This window comes from Schistocerca serialis, chromosome 1, assembly GCF_023864345.2.
Source record: "Schistocerca serialis cubense isolate TAMUIC-IGC-003099 chromosome 1, iqSchSeri2.2, whole genome shotgun sequence".
Classification (NCBI taxonomy): Eukaryota; Metazoa; Arthropoda; class Insecta; order Orthoptera; family Acrididae; genus Schistocerca; species Schistocerca serialis.
In genome coordinates, this window is record NC_064638.1 from 340,833,667 (window position 1) to 340,853,885 (window position 20,219).

Genomic DNA, 20,219 nt, shown 5'->3' on the forward strand with positions numbered 1-20,219 from the left:
TAAGATATAAACAAAATGTAATTTATAATTTTTTAAGTCATCAATCTTTTATAAAAGTTGCGCTATTAAGAATTTCTGTTTGCAATAAGGGCTGAAATTTGGATGCAGTGGATAATTAGAAATAAGAAGATGTGAATTTTTCATAGAAATGAGAGTTGGATCTGTCAATTAGCATGTATTGATGAATTTTACATTTTAATTGTGTAGGTATTCGAACCGAAACAAAAAAAAAACAAAAAAAATGACCGCAATGAGCGTCGATTTAGCAAATACCAGTCTCCTGCGTCTTATGTATTCTACGCTTCACGGAAATGCTCGTTGAACATGCGCCTTTGTTTAAAAATTTGATACCGCCTGGAATCGAACTCCGGCCCTCCACGCAGCACTCTACCACAAAGCCACACTGCTTGTCGAAAAAATCCATCTCATTTTAGCATATTAAGCATGGTCGCGGAACTTATAAGTCACTTTTCTCCAGAATTTTTGAGAGTCTCATCGAACTAATTTTCTGCACCTTTATTTGAATTCTGATTTTTACGTACCATAAATATAAAAAATTACAAAAATCCGACAGCCGTGTGTCTCCTTGTCGGCTACAAAGGTGGACTAGTAGTGTATTATAGGTATGCAAATGAGTAGCATTTCAGCATAACACCTTAAAGCAAGCAGGAATAGCAGCATCTACATTTCGTACATTGCTAAAGATTACGCAGAACATTTCTCTTTCGGAAATCAAATTTGAATGTTGTTTGAATGTAACAGTATCATTTCGCGCCCCGAGTAAGAAGGAGAAACGTCCCAGTACATGTCGTAATCCAACAATGGCTGGAGCGTGTCTTACCGAGACTGCTGTTTTTTATCATTCTGCGATATTGTTTCTCGTGTTGGTTGGGGGACCCGTAAATGTTATCCCAATATGTGGTTGGGGGACCAGTAAATGTCATGCCAATATGGAACCGATGGTTTGAGGAGCGCCATAGTTGAGGACCCCAAGCGACTATCACTCGAGAGGACACATTGCTCACTCAGCCATGCGTGCAGCTTGTACAGGCACGTCACGTATCTTGCGTCAGGAAACGGTCTTGTCTACAGCACGACAAGCATACACAGAAAACATAAGACAATGTCCGGAGCACTACATTAACCATCGGTACAGCTACCGTCGACGCAGCAGCAGACAAGCACGCCCAACGACAACGCTAAAAAAATGAGTGTCACCACATCGTCTTTTCAGCCTTTTTTCTGGCGTGTTAAGGCCAGTGGCTGCACCCTTTTTTTCCTGTCTCCTTGACATCTTTCAAGAAGACAGCACGAGACCGCATTTTCCCCGTACTGTCCAGTCCTAGCTTAATACACAAGGTTTCGACTTTTGTCATGGCCAGCACCTTCTGTAGATGTCTCACCCATGGAAAGCATGTGGTCATGGGTTGTCGAGAGAGTTGTATGCCACCATTCATAAGGCACAATGATTGATGTAAACTGGCATAGAGCGGAAACAGCATGGAGTGATGAACCCGTATCTGTCATCCAGCCGCCTTTCGACCCGATGCCTAGCTGGGTTAGAGGCGTTGTGCTTGCCGGGAGGAGGGCCAGCTGTAGGTACTAAACAGTTTTTGATCTTACTGAGCAACAGTCGTGCAATAATTTTTTAATGAACCGGGGTCAGGAATTTTCTCTGCCTCGTGATGGCTGGGTGTTGTGTGCTGTCCTTAGGTTAGTAAGATTTAAGTAGTTCTAAGTTCTAGGGGACTGATGACCATAGATGTTAAGTCCCATAGTGCTCAGAGCCATTTGAACCATTTTTTTTAATGAACGCACCGCCATTTGACTGTTTTCTTGTTTATTTAATTACGACCCGGGTTTCGGCCTTTTATGCCATTTTCAAGCGACTGAGTTTGTGTCATTAACATATATGCAGGACATCAAACACAAAATTGGCCATAAATTAAGAACAATATTGGCTCCCCATATTTCATGAAGAACCAATATTTTTCTTAATTTGTGGCCAATTTTGAGCTTGGGTTGTGCATTATATGTTAATGACATTATCTCAATCACTTGAAAATTGCATAAAATGCCGAAACCTTAGTTATAAATTAAATAAGCAACAAAACATTCGAATGGCGATGTGTTCATTTAAAAGTCTACATACTAAATTGCGCGCAATGTGTATCGTACGATCACTTACAAATTTAATCATTTATTCTTCTGCTATACTGTATACGTGCCATAAGCAGTTGGAATTTTGATGACCAGAAGTGTATTTCACCCATAGCCTGATCTGAAAAAATGAATCGCTAATGCCAGTGTTACTTCACAGAATAAACACTAAACAATGCCCCAACAAAGTTATCGCCAACTTGAACGCTGTTGGTCGATACACCGTACAACAGAGTTCCGGGCAGACTAAAACAGTGTTCCAGATAGATTACAAAGTCTAAATTCTGTAAATAGTGAGTATAAAACTAAATCGAACACGATCCGTTCGTAATCATCCTGTACTCTCCGTAATTATTTATGGGAGAAAAAGATAACGTACATCAGTGTTAATGTCTACATTGATTAACACCGGTTTCTATCATTTTATGTCCTGTCTTGTATTACTATTACATTTCTTTGAGTGTATAAATTAATTTGAGCTGCCCGGAAACACTGAAGTTATACATGAACTACCGTAAGGATGCGTTCGCACAATATAACTCCGTTACAGCTTTCACTTTAAATTACATAGATCCTCCACACAGTCAAGCCAACAGACCGCACATTCAGACATACAGTGGATGTACTGATGCTGTACAAATATTATGAGAAGTATATTTAATTACGTCTGTTGCAATCTGCTGGAATTAAACACTCTCTTCATTATAGGCCGAAGTCCCGCTGCTGGAATTCACGTTAGTTCAGAAAATGATCGACTGTGTCCGTATGAACGTAGAAGACAAAATTTTGTTATCGTCATTTTCTTAGTTTCGTTCATTATTTCAAGCAGAATGGCTTTGAAAAACGGATAAAATTAAATTTCTCTCAATCAACTGCCTCTCTACTACAACACGTTGCGGTAATTCCGGACTGTATGATATTCCAGTACACAATTTATATTAAATTATCCCAGATAATTTGCTGATACTATTCTGTGGCAGTTTTGTTGCAAATTAATTACCTTAGCGCGTCAGCAGATCAAATATCTCTCTGTTGGGAAGATACAGTGATTTTCACTTACCCTTTTTATTACTGCGTTCTTTTTAGAAAATAATGATATTTTTGTCGGCTGTTCCAAAACCTTTATGGGCAAATGAGACATTACAGACCAGGAAACAATCCAGGGTTCCGTACGCTTCTCACAGTAATTGACTGCATACTCTAACAACGAATATATCTTACGCTGTAGCAGCCATTTCGGTCTAAACTTCCTGTATTCTCCCTACAGTATGAGGGACATTCGTAAAGTTATAACCATCATCTCAAAAGAATAAAGTTACGTACGTTATCATTTGTTTGTTTGTAGCTATATCTCTGCAATCCTGGTGCACGCTGAAATGCCCGTGCCTGGGAACCGTAGTACGCCGCTAGAGGAGATGGACTGCACATCTGGCGGCATGCTACTGTACTGTGAGGCGTTGATTTCAATTTGTACCAAGACTACACACAAACAAAAACTTAATCACTTAAATTTATTTTTTCTGGGTAATAATTGATACTTTATGACTTTATGACCCACAATTTAACTGACTTGAGCCTAAATATGAATAAACAGACAGACACCGTCCAAACGGATGTTGAAGGCCCAACGGTCTGACCGACCGCCATGTCATCGTCACACCTAAGGCGACACCGGATGCGGACGAGCATGTGGTCAGCACATCGCTCTCGCGGCCGTTGTCAGTTTCCGTGACCGGTGCCGCTACTTCCCAATCAAGTAGCTCCTCATTTGGCCTCACAAGGGCTACGTGCACCCCGCTTGCCAACAGCACTTAGCAGATCCGGACGGTGACTCTTCCAAGCTCGACAGCGCTTAACTTCGGTGATTTGGCGGAAACCGCTGTTACCACTGCGGCAAGACCGTTGGCAAGCGTAAATACGAGGGCTTACTAAAAAGTAATGCCTCCAACTTTTTATGTGAAAACTCTTAATTCTTTTTAAATAAAACATCTTTGTTATTCAAGTCTACATTTTTGCAGCCTTCGGCCGCAAGAGGGCTCCGAATTGTAGTGTGTAACATGGCGGTGTGTACGGTATGTCGGTGCGTGAGACATAGCGTACTGTAATCGAGTTCCGAATTCTAAGAGTTCGCCCACACAGAGAGCACCTTCTCCTTTGGCATGACAATGCCACACCATCACACGACCTCTGCGGCATCTGCAAAAATCCTACGCCTTGTGTTTACTGTCGTCGATCATCCTCCATACAGTGCCGACTTTGCTCCATCCGCTTTTCATCTGTTTCCAAAACTTAAAAAACACAGTCGAGGACTTCACTTTGACAGCGTCGGAGCGGTGCAAATAGAGGTGAGATTGTGGCTCCGAAACTGACGCAGAGCCGCGCGCGGAAGTCGCACTGGGCAGCCACGCGGCCTTGCCATGCCATGGTTCGCGCGGCTCCCCCGTCAGAGGTCCGAGTCCTCCCTTGGGCATGGTGTGTATGTGTGTGTGTGTGTGTGTGTGTGTGTGTGTGTGTGTGTGTGTGTGTATTGTCCTTAGCGTAAGTTAGTTTAAGTTAGATTAAGTAGTTTGTAAGCGTAGGGACCAAAGACCTCAGCAGTTTGGTCCTAAAGGAACTTACCACAGATTTCCAAATTTTTCTCCCGCAGGCAGCTACTGGACGCTGGACCCAGCGGCGGCCGACATGTTCGAGCAAGGCAATTATCGCAGGAGACGCACCAGGAGATCCCGGTCTGCGGCGTCCAGTGCACACAATGCCGCGGGCGAATCACAGGTCCGCTGGGCTTCTATGGCGTTAATGCTCCTAGTTATGGACTGCCAGGCATTTGGAGAAATTACTAGCTTCTAGTGACTGATTCTTCATACTAGCTTTCTTTCTCTCCTGCTTTGATCTGGACACCACTCAAACTGAACCCACATTTATCGCCCTTTTCGTTTTCAAGTACATCAGTAGCAGCTATAACTGTACTTCCCTTCGTTAAACTTAAGTACATGAATGCAAGAATTATCGATATAATACTGTCAAGAAATTTTTCTCGCCTACAGAGGATTCTCACTTACCCGGTTTCTCAATGCGTAAGTTTAATTTAACCCAGAATTTGTAGTCACGTCCTTCACATTGGAAACTTCACAGTGAGGTGACAAAAGTCATGGGATACCTATTAATATCATGTGAGACATCCTTTTGCCCGGAGTAGTGAAGCAGCTCGACGTGGCATGGACTCAACAAGTGGCTGTTAAGTCCCCCTGCAGAAATATTGAGTAATGCTGCCTCTATAGCCGTCCATAATTTCGAAACTGTTGCCAGTGCAAGATTTTATGCACGACCTGACTTCTCGATTACGTCCCATGAATGTTCGATGAGATTGATGTCGGGCGATCTGGCTGGCCATATCTGTCGCGACAATTGTCCAGAATGTTCTTCAAACCAATGGCGAAAAATTGTGGCCTGTTGGCATAGGAGATTGCCGTCCATAAAAATTCCATTGTTGTTTGGGAACATGAAATCAGTGAATGGCTGCAAATGGTCTGCAAGTAGCAGAACATAACCATGGATCGATTCAGTTGGACCAGAGGACCCTAGCCATTCTAGGTAAATATGGCCCACATCATTATGGAGCCACCAGCAGCTTGCATTTTGGCTTGTTGACAACTTGCATCCATTTTTGTACGTCCATCCTTTAAGCAGGAGGTCTCTGGGACGACGGCCGTTTACTATCGAGACAAAAAATAAAAAACCTACAGCCATCCTTGTGATTTTATTTTATTTTGTCGCTACCAGCTTCAACGCAATGAAGCGTAGGTGTTTTTATTTTTTGTCACAACTTGCATCCATGGCTTCGCGGGGTCTGCGCCACACTCGAACCCTAACATCAGCTCTTGCAACGGAAATCGGGACTCATCTGACCAGGTAATGGTTTTCCAGTCGTCTAAGATCCAACTGATACGGTTCGGAGCCCAGAAGAGGTGGAGCTGTCGATGTCGTACTGTTAGCAAAGGCACTCCCATTTCATTAACGCCAGATTTCGCCGCTCTGTCCTAACGAATAGGTTCATCGTACGTCCCACGTTCTGCGGTTATTTCGCGCAGTGTTGCTTGTCTGTTGGCATTGACAGATGTATGCAAACATCACTGCTCTTGGTCGTTAAGTGAAGACCGTGGCCACTGTGTAGTGAGAGGTAATGCCTCAGATGTGATATTCTCTGCATATTCTTGATACTGTGGATCTCGGAATATTGAATTCCCCACCGACTTCCCAAGTGGAACGTCCCATGTCCCAAATACCATTCCACGTTCAGAGTATGTTAATTCCCGTCATGCGGCCACATCCTCTTCTCATGAATCGCCTAAGTGACAGCTCCGCCAACACATTGCCGTTTTACATCTTGTGTACACGATACTATCGCCACCTGTATATGTGCAAATCGCTATCCCATGACTTCTCTCACCTCAGTATAAGAAAAGAGGGGAAAAGAAATGGGCGAGAAGTTAAAAAATATTATGTAAAAAAAAGGATTGCGTGCAATTATACATGTAAGTAAAGATTTATCTGAACTACCATTGTTTTTTCCGTTTTGGTAATCTGAAGATGTTTTTCAAGCTTTCATAACTTATGAAAAATTAAGTGATCAGCATCCATTTATAATTAAAAATGTGTTTGGATTGTCTCAGAGTTCATCAGTTGTCAAACAATTCGTTCTTAGTTTCTACATTTTGGTCTTCTGACCATCTATTTCAAGCTCACAGATTATCAAAAACTGATTGACCAGTCACCTTTAAACATTTAAAACATTGTAGACTGTGCCAGTGATAGTCATTCAACTAACTCATCTTTGGTACTTAGCAACAAAAATTATCAGTGTACTTGTGACAAAACTCACAACGCACTTTAATTTCCAGGTAGTTTATTTTATACAGAAATTTTACTCCGGTTACTTCATTTTCATATAAATGGTTATTCCTTATTTTATGTATTTTTTGTTTTTGCAGGTTCTTTATTTATGTTTTTTTCAGTGCACTTTATTTTCGATCACATAACTAATGAGGAAGTATTGAATAGGATTGGGAAGAAGAGAAGTTTCTGGCACAACTTGACTAGAAGAAGGGATCGGTTGGTAGGACATGTTCTGAGGCATCAAGGGATCACCAATTTAGTATTGGAGGCCAGCGTGGAGGGTAAAAATCGTAATGGGAGACCAAGAGATGAATACACCAAGCAGATTCAGAAGGATGCAGGTTGCAGTAGGTACTGGGAGATGAAGAAGCTTGCACAGGATAGAGCAGCATGGAAAGCTGCATCAAACCAGTCTCAGGACTGAAGACCACAACAACAACAACTTTATTTTCAACAATCGAATTTTCGGTTCATCCAAATTCAGAAGGGTACATCAATAGTTGTATGTCTATAAACATTTAAAATCCCAAATAAAATGACTATTCGGGAAAACTGAGTGTTTCTCCACTTTTCATACAAATCTCTCTCACTTACAGACGCCAGGACATTGAAAAAGACTCTCATAGAGATCGCTTGTCTCCTTACTTGTGGTAGTTTCAATGCTTTAAAATGACGGTATTAGTCTCAGTTATTGTTTTCTCGGTGTTCAGAATCAACAGTTTCGTTGCTATACGTAAAATGATTTCTAAAAATAATGAACGAAAATTTTCGAGTAACTTACTTCTGAAGTGCGTATGACTCTTTCAAGATAGCTTTACAAAGTAAAACAAACATCGAAGACAGTTAGATACAATGTAACCAAACACAATAAACGATGCCATTATTTACATGGGAAAGCGTTAATTCACCCACACCAACATATTTCAAATTAAAAAAGGCTAAGAACATACTTTTCAGAAAGGCGTCTGCTGCAGTTATATTATTTTCATGCCCTCAGCGAATTTCCTTTTGGCGGACTACACTGTTAATGATTCCTCAATAACATAAAAACGGGATTTGTCTTGCTTAACGAAAACTTCTCTCGTTCTGTGGTAGTAAGTTTTTCGCCTTTTTAAGCAGAAAATACGTAAAACTAACGTACTATAACCAGAGATAGTCATTTTTTAAATCACATACACACAAAATACGATGTGAAACACAGAGTTTATGCTTAAAAACAGAAAGGTGTGCTTTAAATTACCTTACTTTCCTTTTGCATATAGAGTCTGAAAAAAACTTGTTCAGTGTCTGACACTACTAATAACTTTCTTAGAAATTTTCAGGAAGTAACACTGACAAATTCTTTTACAGGCAATCAACAGTCCCCACGACCAGTTGCAGAAGGATGAAGCGAGCAGCCCCACCTCTGGCCAATTCAGCAAATCAGCGCTTTTCAGAATTGAAAATCTCATAAGGAAAACATCTTCTATGTGACAACAACTAATTCGTTGTGAATGGGTGGTCGTGCCTAAGCTAAGCTGCCACATGTTATGGGGACGTGTACTGTAGCAGTGTAGCGTGTAAAGGTGGACACACATGCAATTTCAGACTTCACAAGCGTACTTCTTAATGTATTTGGTGCAAGCATGCTTGAGTCGATACAGGTAATCTTACACAATTATCTGAACGCGTGCTTGATATTCCGTTATGAAAATTTGTGAAAGCTTGCCGACAAGCACATGTTTGCACCCGGAAACCAATTCTTTGTAGGCTTGTAGTCACAAACGTCAATTGTGGGGCATTATTCGCAGCAGCAGCAGCAGCAGTATCGCGTGGAAAGATATGCAGAAAAGTTGCTGGAAGAATTTATTCGAAAGTGTAAAATTCAGTTTAGTCTCCTGAGCACTAATTCGAAAGCGATAACATAAAGAAAGATGCACCTATACAAGCCATGACTCCGGCAGCCTTACGTTTGAAATCTTCATAGGACTTTCTGGTAACAATAATTGGTGACTGGTGGTGTTATAGATTCGTAATTGTATCCTCCTCTGTACTCGAAGGAGTTATAGAACAGAGTCAGATACTTTTTTTTATTAGTCCCTGGGTAATTACGCCAGTCACGTGGATATATTTTCAACTCATAAAGTTAATAGGGAATAAGTTCTTCTCTTCATTAAGTATTTCTTACAGCATATGTGTCCAGTTTCTTCTTTTTTTTTTTTTTTTTTTTGCATCACAAGAGCAAAGCATGTGCACAGTTGTCTTTACAGCTCTACGTACCTCAGTCATAAATTGGTCTTTAAAGAAGCACGCTTGGACTGTGACGAGGTGAAAGATTTGCGTGTGTGGTATGTTTTATCATTCTTGGTAATCTACCTTACAATTACTAGTGTAACCACCTTAAATCAGCAGTTGTTTCCCCTGTAACAGGCGATGGAAGTAATGTCAGGGAGATAACATATGTTATAAACCACTGGCACGCCTAACAATAAGTGAAGTATTGTAAAAAAGTGTAATATTTATTGTTCATTGTAAATGGTAGCAATAGCATTTTTCAATGTTTATGCGGATAACAACTATGTCCCATAACAATTTTTGTATATATGCAGCTAATGCATTAATTTTATACGTATAATAAAAGTGTAGCAAGAATTTTTATATTATATCGAATACAAACATCTTATTGTGATTTTTTAAGCTACCCATGTAACAGGTTTTCATGGTAAAGTGAAACCACATGGTACCTACTATTATTTCATCTCGGAATGACTATGTACAGCCAGTCCACAGAAAGAACATAAAGATCAGATTTATTGCTCCCTAGAAGCAAATTTCAGAACAACGTGACATCTATACTTGAATCTTGGAGGGAGTTATCAATAATCACAACAAACATGACAGATTTTTGAGGGCCCAGAGCCGCATGTCAGATTTAGTTCACTTCAATAACGGCGAGTGCATTCTGGTTTACAGGACCCATCAATAAGAGTATTATTGTTCCTCAGCTCAGTTCATCAAATCAATGCTAGAAGTAAGATCAATTTTCACAAAGATTTTAAGTATTTATTTTGGCCCAGAAAGTGTACATTTTCAGGAAAACGTATTTTCAATAACTTTCCAGCAGCCGTAAAAAGATCAGCTACCAATAAAGTTCATCTGAAGTGAAGCCTAAAGGATTCCAACTTCTCCTACTCTCCAACTCCTTCTACTCCATTGACGAATTTCTTAGTAGAACCAATTGACGTGCATGTATTTTTAACATCAGATAATGTACAACGTAAAATCTGACTTCTGTACAACTGTAAATACGTGTTATAAGCTGATTTTCTCTTTAATGATGCAGCTCAATATATTGTACGATTGCATGTTTTCTGACAAGTCTCTTATTACCTTTGAAATGGGAATAAGTTTAAGATTTTTGACTTATTCCACATCCACGATGACCATCTCATTAGGCTTCTGTAGAAGGTAAGTTAGTACATCTTTTCCTCTGTAAAAATTTATTGTGTATCGCCATTTTATAACACGTTCTACACCCTCGAGGATCTCCTCACTATGGATCTATTGAACAAAAAATTTATCTAATCTAATTTGCAAAATTGATAATAAGGGGAAATGCAACTAAATTTCCTAATCCCAGTAGTAGTATTTGTTGCACTGGCTGGTGGCAAGATGGCTCTATGTGCAGATCTACGATCAAGATGTGACATGAGACCATCGCAGTAGTTCTAGTGCGATTCCTAGTACAATTAGTTGTAAACCCTCACTACGCTTCAGATGAATGTGATGTTGAAATTGTTGTGGTCTTCAGTCCTGAGACTGGTTTGATGCAGCTCTCCATGCTACTCTATCCTGTGCAAGCTTCTTCATCTTCCAGTACCTACTGCAGCCTACATCCTTCTGAATCTGCTTAGTGTATTCATCTCTTGGTCTCCCTCTACGATTTTTATCCTCCACGCTGCCCTCCAGTACTAAATTGGTGATCCCTTGCTGCCTCAGAACATGTTCTACCAACCGATCCCTTCTTCTAGTCAAGTTGTACCACAAACTCCTCTTCTCCCCAATTCTATTCAATACCTCATCATTAGTTATGTGATTTACCGATCTAATCTTCAGCATTCTTCTATAGCACAAAATTTCGAATGTTTCTATTCTCTTCTTGTCTAAACTATTTATCGTCCATGTTTCACTTCCATACATGGCTACACTCCATACAAATACTTTCAGAAACGACTTCCTTACACTTAAATCAATACTCGATGTTAACAAATTTCTCTTCCTCAGAAACGCTTTCCTTGCCATTGCCAGTCTACATTTTATATCCTCTCTACTTCGACCATCATCAGTTATTTTGCTCCCCAAATAGCAAAACTCCTTTACTACTTTAAGTGTCTCATTTCCTTATCTAATTCCCTCAGCATCACCCGACTTAATTCGACTACAGTCCAGTATCCTCGTTTTGCTTTTGTTGATGTTCATCTTACACCCGCCTTTCAAGACACTGTCCATTCCGTTCAACTGCTCTTGCAAGTCCTTTGCTGTCTCTGACAGAATTACAATGTCATCGGCGAACCTCAAAGTTTTTATTTCTTCTTCCTGGATTTTAATACCTACTCCAAATTTTTCTTTTGTTTCCTTTACTGCTTGCTCAATATACAGATTGAATAACATCGGGGAGAGGCTACAACCCAGTCTCGCTCCCTTCCCAACCACTGCTTCCCTTTCATGTCCCTCGACTCTTATAACTGCCATCTGGTTTCTGTACAAACTGTAAATAGCCTGTCGCTCCCTGTATTTTACCCCTGCCACCTTCAGAATTGAAAGAGAGTATTCCAGTCAACATTGTCAAAAGCTTTCTCTAAGTCTACAAAAGCTAGAAACGTAGGTTTGCCTTTCCTTAATCTTTCTTCTAAGATAAGTCGTAGGGTCAGTATTGCCTCACGTGTTCCAACATTTCTATGGAATCCAAACTGATCTTCCCCGAGGTCGTTGATGTTGAAATACGATGTCGAAAGTCAGATATACACGTCTAGTACTCGCACTTTTTTATGCTTCGGCTGATTAATACTCAATCCTTCAACAGTCTCTATGTTCCTAGATGCCCTGAATGCTTTCGACTCTGCGCATTACTGCAGTAGATAGTTAAAAAAGGTGAGGAACAGGTTCTCAAGTAGGTACCTGGCTCTAAGACGTTTTGAAGAAAGAGAAAGTGCACCGGGGAAGCGTGACAGGACCGCTTCTGTTCTCCGTGTACATAAACGAACTATCAGATAGGTTGGAAAGCGGTATGAGACGGTAGGTTTTACTGGCGACGCTGTTGTATATAGGAATGTGTCGTCGTTGAGTGACTGGTGAGAGAGTGAGAATGAGTTGGACAGTTAGTTGATTAGTTAGCTCTGTGTTCAGCAGTTGTAGAACATGTCAGCTGAACAAAATATTGCAGGGTAAATCAAAATATTTGTTTTTACATGGTTACATAATACACAAAATTTCTATTGGTTCCGATGTCTGAAACTTACGTTAAAATTAAAAAATGTAAGTTAATGCAGATGAGTAGAGGAATATTGCATAATGTTAGAACACATTATTAAAGTATGATGCTTGACTGAGTCACGTCAAGAGTGTAACTTTGAGAAAGGATACGAAATGGAACGAGCTAGGGAGGACGAATGGTCGAATACGGATCATTGGAAGGATTTTCGGTAAATTTACCGCACATATAAGGCAGATCACGTACAGATCGAGTGTGCAACCAGCTCTTGCGTACTGGGATACCTACCACGTCGTATTACGAGAAGATAATGAATCAGTTCAGAGACGTGCTGCTATATTTGTTACTGGTCGTTTCGAACCATACTAGATGGTTGCGAAAATGCCCCGTGAGCCTAGATGGTAAGTAGAGAATCTAGAGGAACTCTAGAGAACCAGGTTTTGCGACAGACAGCAGAGCGACGAATCGTAAGGAGAGCGTGAGCTCAGAGCCCATACAGAGTCATACACGCAAACGTTTTTCCATTGCTTCATTCACGGGTGGGAGAGGAGAGGACATAACTAGCAATGGTGCAAAGTACCCTCCGCCATGCGTTGTAAAGGATCTTGCGGAGGATAGACGTAAATGTCAATATGGAAGTCCGCACCTTTCAGTTAAGGCGCCAGTCTACGCAGTCAATCAACACAGCAGCCCATAACCAATCTCACCCCTCATACTCTAGGCATTGTACTTTTATTTTCGGCTTTTCGTGGTACTTGAGATTATTTTTTGTAATATATCCTAGACAATGACCACAAGAGCTTTTTCATGATTTGGTTGCTAGTCAGTTTCGATCAAAAGCGAACTTCTTCAAGTCAGTCAAGGAAACACAAAATGGAAGTGAAAGCAGATCACAGTGACTAATAATTGTTAACAATCGCAGCTATCAACAGCCTGAAAGGACTACAAGGAGACAAACAGAATAATATTGTCGTATGACAAAAACTGGTGTTAATGGGATGGTAATTTTAAAAATCATAAAATTCACGGCAAAATTGTCACCTTCAGAACGTAAAAAGGACTATCAAACTGAAGGGTAAAATGAAATGATCGTATGGCATTTATTGGCCGGGATATCCCCTTCGGGGTTCGGCCGCCGTATTGCAAGTCTTTTTAGTTCACGCCGCTTCGGCGACTTGCGTATCAGTGATGATGAATATTATGCGTGAGCCGTACGGTGGGACCATTGTTGGTGTACTGCACTTAAGCTAAGACACGAGCAAACCGAAGGAACTTGCGATCAAAGACTCTCGTAAATACTTCAGTTTAAAGCGTCTAGATTAGGACTGTTGATATTTATAAAAATATCGGGCATACGATATATCAATATGTAAAAGGATCATTATAGGTCTTCGACATTCCAAAGAAATTTATTGATATATCGACGGGAAAAATATCGATGTATCGCCCAAAAAAATATCGGCTGCTCATTGTACATATATTGCCAATTTAGAGCTGTATATTTAAGTATTGATTTATTATTGGATATTCTGTACATCAAGAAGCTAGCAGCCTGCTTAGAGCAAGAACTGAAAGGAAAATGATGCAGATTCACGCTTGTCGATAACCACTTCCCCAACAATGCTAACTGGAGCTAAATGGTACAATAAAAGCTTTCCGATGGGTCCATCGTTCGGTTTCGTCATATATCTGATTTATCTGGAAAGTCGACTTCCTTGTTTTTTTTTTTTTTTTTTTTTTAATTTTTGCAGACACCAGCGACGTAACAGCTGTTGTGTCCAAATTGCGTAGCGAAGTTGAACACCCAGCCGCGGTGGACGAGCGGTTCTAGGCGCTTCAGTCTGGAACCGCGCGACTGCTACGGTCGCAGGTTCGATTCCTGCCTCGGGCATGGATGTGTGTACTGTCCTTAGTTTAGTTAGGTTCAAGTAGTTCTAAGTTCTAGGGGACTGATGACCTCAGATGTTAAGTCCCATAGTGCTCAGAGCCATTTGAACCATTTGTAGTTGAACGTTGCAGTTTCTGTTGGTAGCACCGAGCGCCGATTACGTCGGCATTTCCCCTCACACGTCTCCGACCACCGCAAAGACCAGTCTTGTCATTTACACTTTTATTCGTCATTTTCCTATTTTTGAAGAATGGTGATGAGAAGTGGAACGTTACTTGCATTATAAGTTTTTTTTTTTTTTTTTTTTTTCACGCAGCTTATGTGCTGTTTCTTCACATCGGATGTCTTGTTATTCCATTCACACTTCCAACCCCCCAGTGCAAACGGACTGCTTCACACAGTCAAAGAGAAAGACTGGAAGTGATGAAAGCTAAAAAAAGTAGTAAGACAAGCATATGTAAAATTACGCTCTACTACAATTTCAAAAGAACAGCTTCAAATATTTAACAACAATTGCGAAAAAAATATAATGTAAAATAAAAAAAATGAAATGATCGTATGGCATTGTTGGCCGGGAGGCCCCACACGGGGAAGTTCGGCCGCCGTGTTGCAAGTCTTTTTTTTTTGACGCCACTTCGGCGACTTGCGAAAATATCGACGCCATAAATTGCCCTTTCGAATTCGATTTATCCATACGCAAGTGTAATTAATATCGCCGATACATACCTTCATCCCTTGCAGAAAATATCGATGGATCAATATTTTATCAGCAAGTGTGCATGGATCGCTAGACGCTATCTGATCAAAAAAGTATCTGGACACCTATTAGTGGACATTGATATGAGGTATACCCAGCCTTCGCCTTTATGGCGGTGTGGACTCTGCTGGGGACACTTTCGGTAAGGTGTCTGAATGTCTGTGGAGGAATGGCAGCCCAATCATCTTCTTCAAGAGTTCAAACTGGAGAAGACAATAGTGATGTCTTATGCTGGGATCAGGAACAAAGTCGGCGTTCTAACTCACTCAGAAGGTATTCTATTGGATTCAGGAGTACAAACTCACGATTACTGGCGAAGGGTTGGCCTAGTTTCTGGCGTTTACCCCTATTACTTTGACGCTCTAATGGAGAAAAAACGTGTACGCCATGCCTGTGAATCGTAGAAACTGTATTATATACGCTATCGTATTTGACCTAGAATGAGATTTTCACTCTGCAGCGGAGCGTGCGCTGATATGAAACTTCCTGGCAGATTAAAACTGTGTGCCGGACCGAGACTCGAAATCGGGACCTTTGCCTTTCGCGGGCTGCTGAAAACCTCAACTGCCCATCAGTACACCCAAGTACCTCACTTCGGAGTCTATGCATCTCCAGATTTTGCGCAGGATGGTAATGTGTACAGACTTAGTTGTCAAACTATGACAGTATTTTACTAGCTGAAGTACAAACGAATTCGCGTCCCCTTAGTTACGGATCAATTGTCCTCCCCGGTGGAAACTAAAAGAACGATTAGCATAAGTTAGATTTGTTGGAAATTATTCTGAATAAATTTCTCAACTGTAAGAATTAAGCGTGGCAGTGAAATTTAATTCAGAAAACTTAACAAGTACCTTAACAGAAATTGAATTTTGAAAAAAGCAGACATAAACTGTAACTATTATTGTATATTAATTGACCTGGACTTTCTATTGTTTAGATTTCTGATAATGTTTGTCAATTTTATTGCTGTGCAGAGTACTTAGTTTTCTCGTTTTATACAGTACTATACAAATGATAGACACTTAGGCCGAAACGCACATCTCGCTGACACCAAGCTAACAGGTAGTTGCCTCCCATGCTTACGGCATACGTTTACTCCGTCTTCAGGCCACAAGTTGCCCATCGGGACCATCCGACTGTCGTGTCATCGTAAGGTGAGGATGCAGATAGGAGGGGCGTGTGGTCAGCACACCGCACTCCCGGCCGTAATGATGGTTTTCTGTGACCGGAGCCGCTACACCGCATACATTGTGTTTACAAAAATGTACCATGTATTGCTGTAAGAGGTAACATTGGTCAAATCTAGGAGAAAAGTTCCTAGAAATGTGTGTTCGGAAACTAATGTCTGTTAAGATATGGGCTGGTTTACTTGTGAGGAGTAATATGTAGTATTCGATGCTGTAGGCAGGATTCACAAGAGATGGCACAGTAAATGACCACATTATTCACATGTGACAGACGCAAATACTCAAGCAAACAAGTTGGTGAGGCATCAGAATCTCTTCACTATCAATGTATGGGCAGGAATTGTCAGTGACAAACTCGTAGGGTCAGACATTTTACCAAAGATATTAACAGATTTCTGCGGGATGAATTATCAGTGCTTTTGCAAAACGTTACTCTTGCATAAAGACAATGGCTGTTGTTTATAAGCGATGGGGCGCCACCCCATTTTCTACGATCACGCGACAGTACCTCACTGTATGACTTCAAGGGCGGTGGATTGGTTGACGAGGTCCGCCAGCATGGCTTCCCCATTCACCAAAACAATGTGCAGTCTTATAGAAAAGGTCGTCTAAGAGTTCTTCTAATACTTTGGTAACAATTTTTTTATCTTCTGTGAACCACTTCTGACACTTGACTGTGAGTCTATGATCTGATCTGGTGTCACATGAAAATAAAGAAAAATTCCTACAGCTTCATGATAATGTGTCTAGGCCTTACAGTCTGTCATACTGAATTTTTCCAGCACTTCCCTCACATACTGTTCCTGACATAGAAATAGTCCATTCTCTGTTTTCATTATTTGTGTCGCTAGGTACGTATCTGGATTTTCTGCCACAGGCATCTCAGAAATCTTCTCAGGTTTCTACAGCATGTTTTCAATTTTCTCCAGGTCTTTTCCTATACTTATTACTTTGTCAACATGTATAAGTCAAAATATGTGTGAATTCCTAAGGGTCCACACTGCTGAGGTCATCGGTCCCTGGACTTACACACTACTTACACTAACTTAAGCTAAGGACAAAACACACACCTATGCCCGAGGGACGACTCGAACCACCGGCGGGAGGGGCCGCACGATTAGTGACATGGCGCCTCTAACCGCGCAGCCACTACGCGTGACAACATGTACAGTCTTGAACATTTCTTCGGTTACACATTTATATGTGCATTCATCTGCCTTCAGCTGGATTAGTCCTTTTGTTTTTTAGGACATCAGTCACAGTTTTATTCCATGTGGGTGGAGTCTGTCTAAGGCCATACAGTGTTTTCTTCAAAACTCAACTTTTTCCAGCTTTGTATGCTTCAGGTATCTCAACTGAGACAGCACTCTTTCAACAGATATCTAATATTGGGCTGAATAATTCCTTGAAATATATAAACTTTTCATGACATCCAGCCTGGCCTTATGTTCACCATCTTCTCTGACTTCAAAATCCATTGACTTGAAAACAACTCTTTCCGTTTTGCCTTCTTTGGATTCATCAACTACCATGTGTCATTTTGTTCAGATGACTTCTTTTTTTCTATTGCTGCTATTCAGTTTTCTTCATCTGGATCAATAACACTAAAGACGTGTAGTTAATGAACGAACTAGTTTCAAATTAACTAGTCTGAGCAAGTAACTGTTCAGATTTTTTCTTTTTTTTTTTTTTTTTTTTTTTTTTTTTTGAACTTCCGTTCTTTTACTCCTGTCTTCCCTGCCTCCTGGAAGTTAGAAAGCACATGCACGAATCTATCCCCTTTGATACTAAGAACGCTCCGCTACCAGAACCTAACCATCCATAATTCTCAGCTCCTGACGATGAATGTGCAAATTGCATATGGTCAGAAGACCAAAACCGTTCCGGCCGCGGTGGCCGAGCGGTTCTAGGCGCTTTAGTCCTGAACCGCGCGACTGCTACGGTCGCAGGTTCGAATCCTGCCTTGGGCGTGGATGTGTGTGATGTCCTTAAGTTAGTTAGGTTTAAGTGGTTCTAAGTCTAGGGGACTGATCACTTCAGATGTGCTTAGAGCCATTTGAACCATCGACGATGCAATGGACGTTCCGTCTGTCTCTCCTACACCCCTGCCGGAAGCAATACAAATGAACGACGACTGTCTGCAGGCACAAGCTGTCTGTCCCGACCCCATGGTTGTTGATCATGGAGCTGTACCTACCTCCACCGGTCTGTCATCTGGTCACATGTCGGATGACAGCTGCCCGCCATCCGACAGGGAACAGCATGTTAGGAAGCAACGGTCGCCGAGGAAACGGTAGAGACAACGCCGTACCCCTTCTGATGACTGCGTCTATCGGAAGTCTGCACAGGGTGACGACCCTACTACTGATGGTGCATTGTCCTCTGATGCCCTGACACTTGACGACGCGACGTCCATCCATGCCTCCATTTCCAGTCAACATCCACCTCCAGACACCGACCTCCCCCCCCCCCCCCCCTGTGTATGATGCGGTCTCCTCCCATTCTGCGTCTGACGCCACCCGTGAGCGCACCTCTGATAATGTTCCGCTGAACTGGCCCGGTGGCACGCCTGTCTCCTGGGCGGATGACGTCACTGCTGAGGATGAACATTCTGGACGTGTACACAACGATGGACCCCACTTGATGTGCCCTTCTGTGGGGGTCTAACAGGGAGTTCCCCGGCGATGGCAGTTTTCCAGACTTATCGCATAGCCACGGTCAATGTCAACACTGCTCAAACAGTCCACGGATGTACTGCTGCTCCATAGTGACGTTGACGTAGCTTCCCTTGAGGAGGTGCATGTTGCAACTTTCTGTGCTCCCCATGGTTTTACAGCCCATGTCTCTCATACTTCCATCCTGGTAGTGGAGTGGCGATCCTCTTACGTGGCTGTAATCTCACTGATCCAGTTGCCCATCTCCCTAACGCCAGAGGTACGTCTTTCACGTTCAGTGGCGCCAGGATCGTCAATGTCTATGCACCATCTGGTTCGTGTAGCCGCCGTGAGAATTCCACCTTCTTCTCCGAGACAGTCACGCCTCTTTTCCTCGGTCGGCAGGATGCATTGATCATGAGACGCGATTTCAACTGTATCCAGGCACCCAAAGACCAACTACCAGATCACTCTCCGTTCACGGCGCTAGCGACAATTCTCCAGCACTTCAGACTAGAGGATTCTTGGGAGCAATTCCCGGGGCTTACACATTTCACTAGACGTTCTTCCAGCTGACTCAATCGTGTTTGCATTTCCTCGACGTTGTCATATGTTCAAAAATATTCAAATGTGTGTGAAATCTTATGGAACTTAACTGCTAAGGCCATCAGTCCCTAAGCTTACACAGTACTTAACCTAAATTATCCTAAGGACAAACACACACACCCATGCCCGAGGGAGGACTCGAACCTCCGACATTGTCAATGGGGTGCAGGCTGCTGAAGTCTGGCCCACTGCGTTCTCTGACCATGACATGTCTTCGCCATCAATCTGCGCCGGCAGCTCATCGAGACTACGTGAACAGCTTGTAGTCGACGGAATGACACCTTTCAGTTTGCCCTGTCTTGGTGAATGCTCTGTGCAAAGCCTGCTCTCCGCAAGACCTTGATTGATTACGGAAGGGAGGTTGCGGCGTGGCGGCGACGGACTCAGGAATTCTGTTTCACCATTTTCCGGGAATATACTATTATGCCTCATCCGCCAGAGCGCCGGGCGATGGCGAATCGTGCCAAGTCACAGCTCCCATCCCACTCTCGCCGCCACCTTGAAGGAGCTATGTTCAGTGTGCGCACACACAATGAGTTAGTGGAAGAGCGTCCATCTATGTATCACGTTACAGCAGAACGTCGCCACTGTCGGAGGAATGTGA

General features: G+C 42.0%; 1 protein-coding gene across 1 annotated transcript in view; it reads left to right on the forward strand.

The window, feature by feature from the left end:
* The window catches only part of LOC126457367 (fork head domain-containing protein FD2-like), a 61,459-nt gene extending 52,203 nt beyond the window's left edge, over positions 1-9,256 (forward strand). The window contains exons 3-4 of the mRNA XM_050093615.1: positions 4,808-4,932; positions 8,404-9,256. Of these exons, the coding sequence (XP_049949572.1) occupies positions 4,808-4,932; positions 8,404-8,526 (248 nt within the window). The 3' untranslated portion in view covers positions 8,527-9,256. The remainder of the gene's footprint in view (positions 1-4,807; positions 4,933-8,403) is intronic.
* The last annotated feature ends 10,963 nt before the right edge of the window (positions 9,257-20,219 follow it).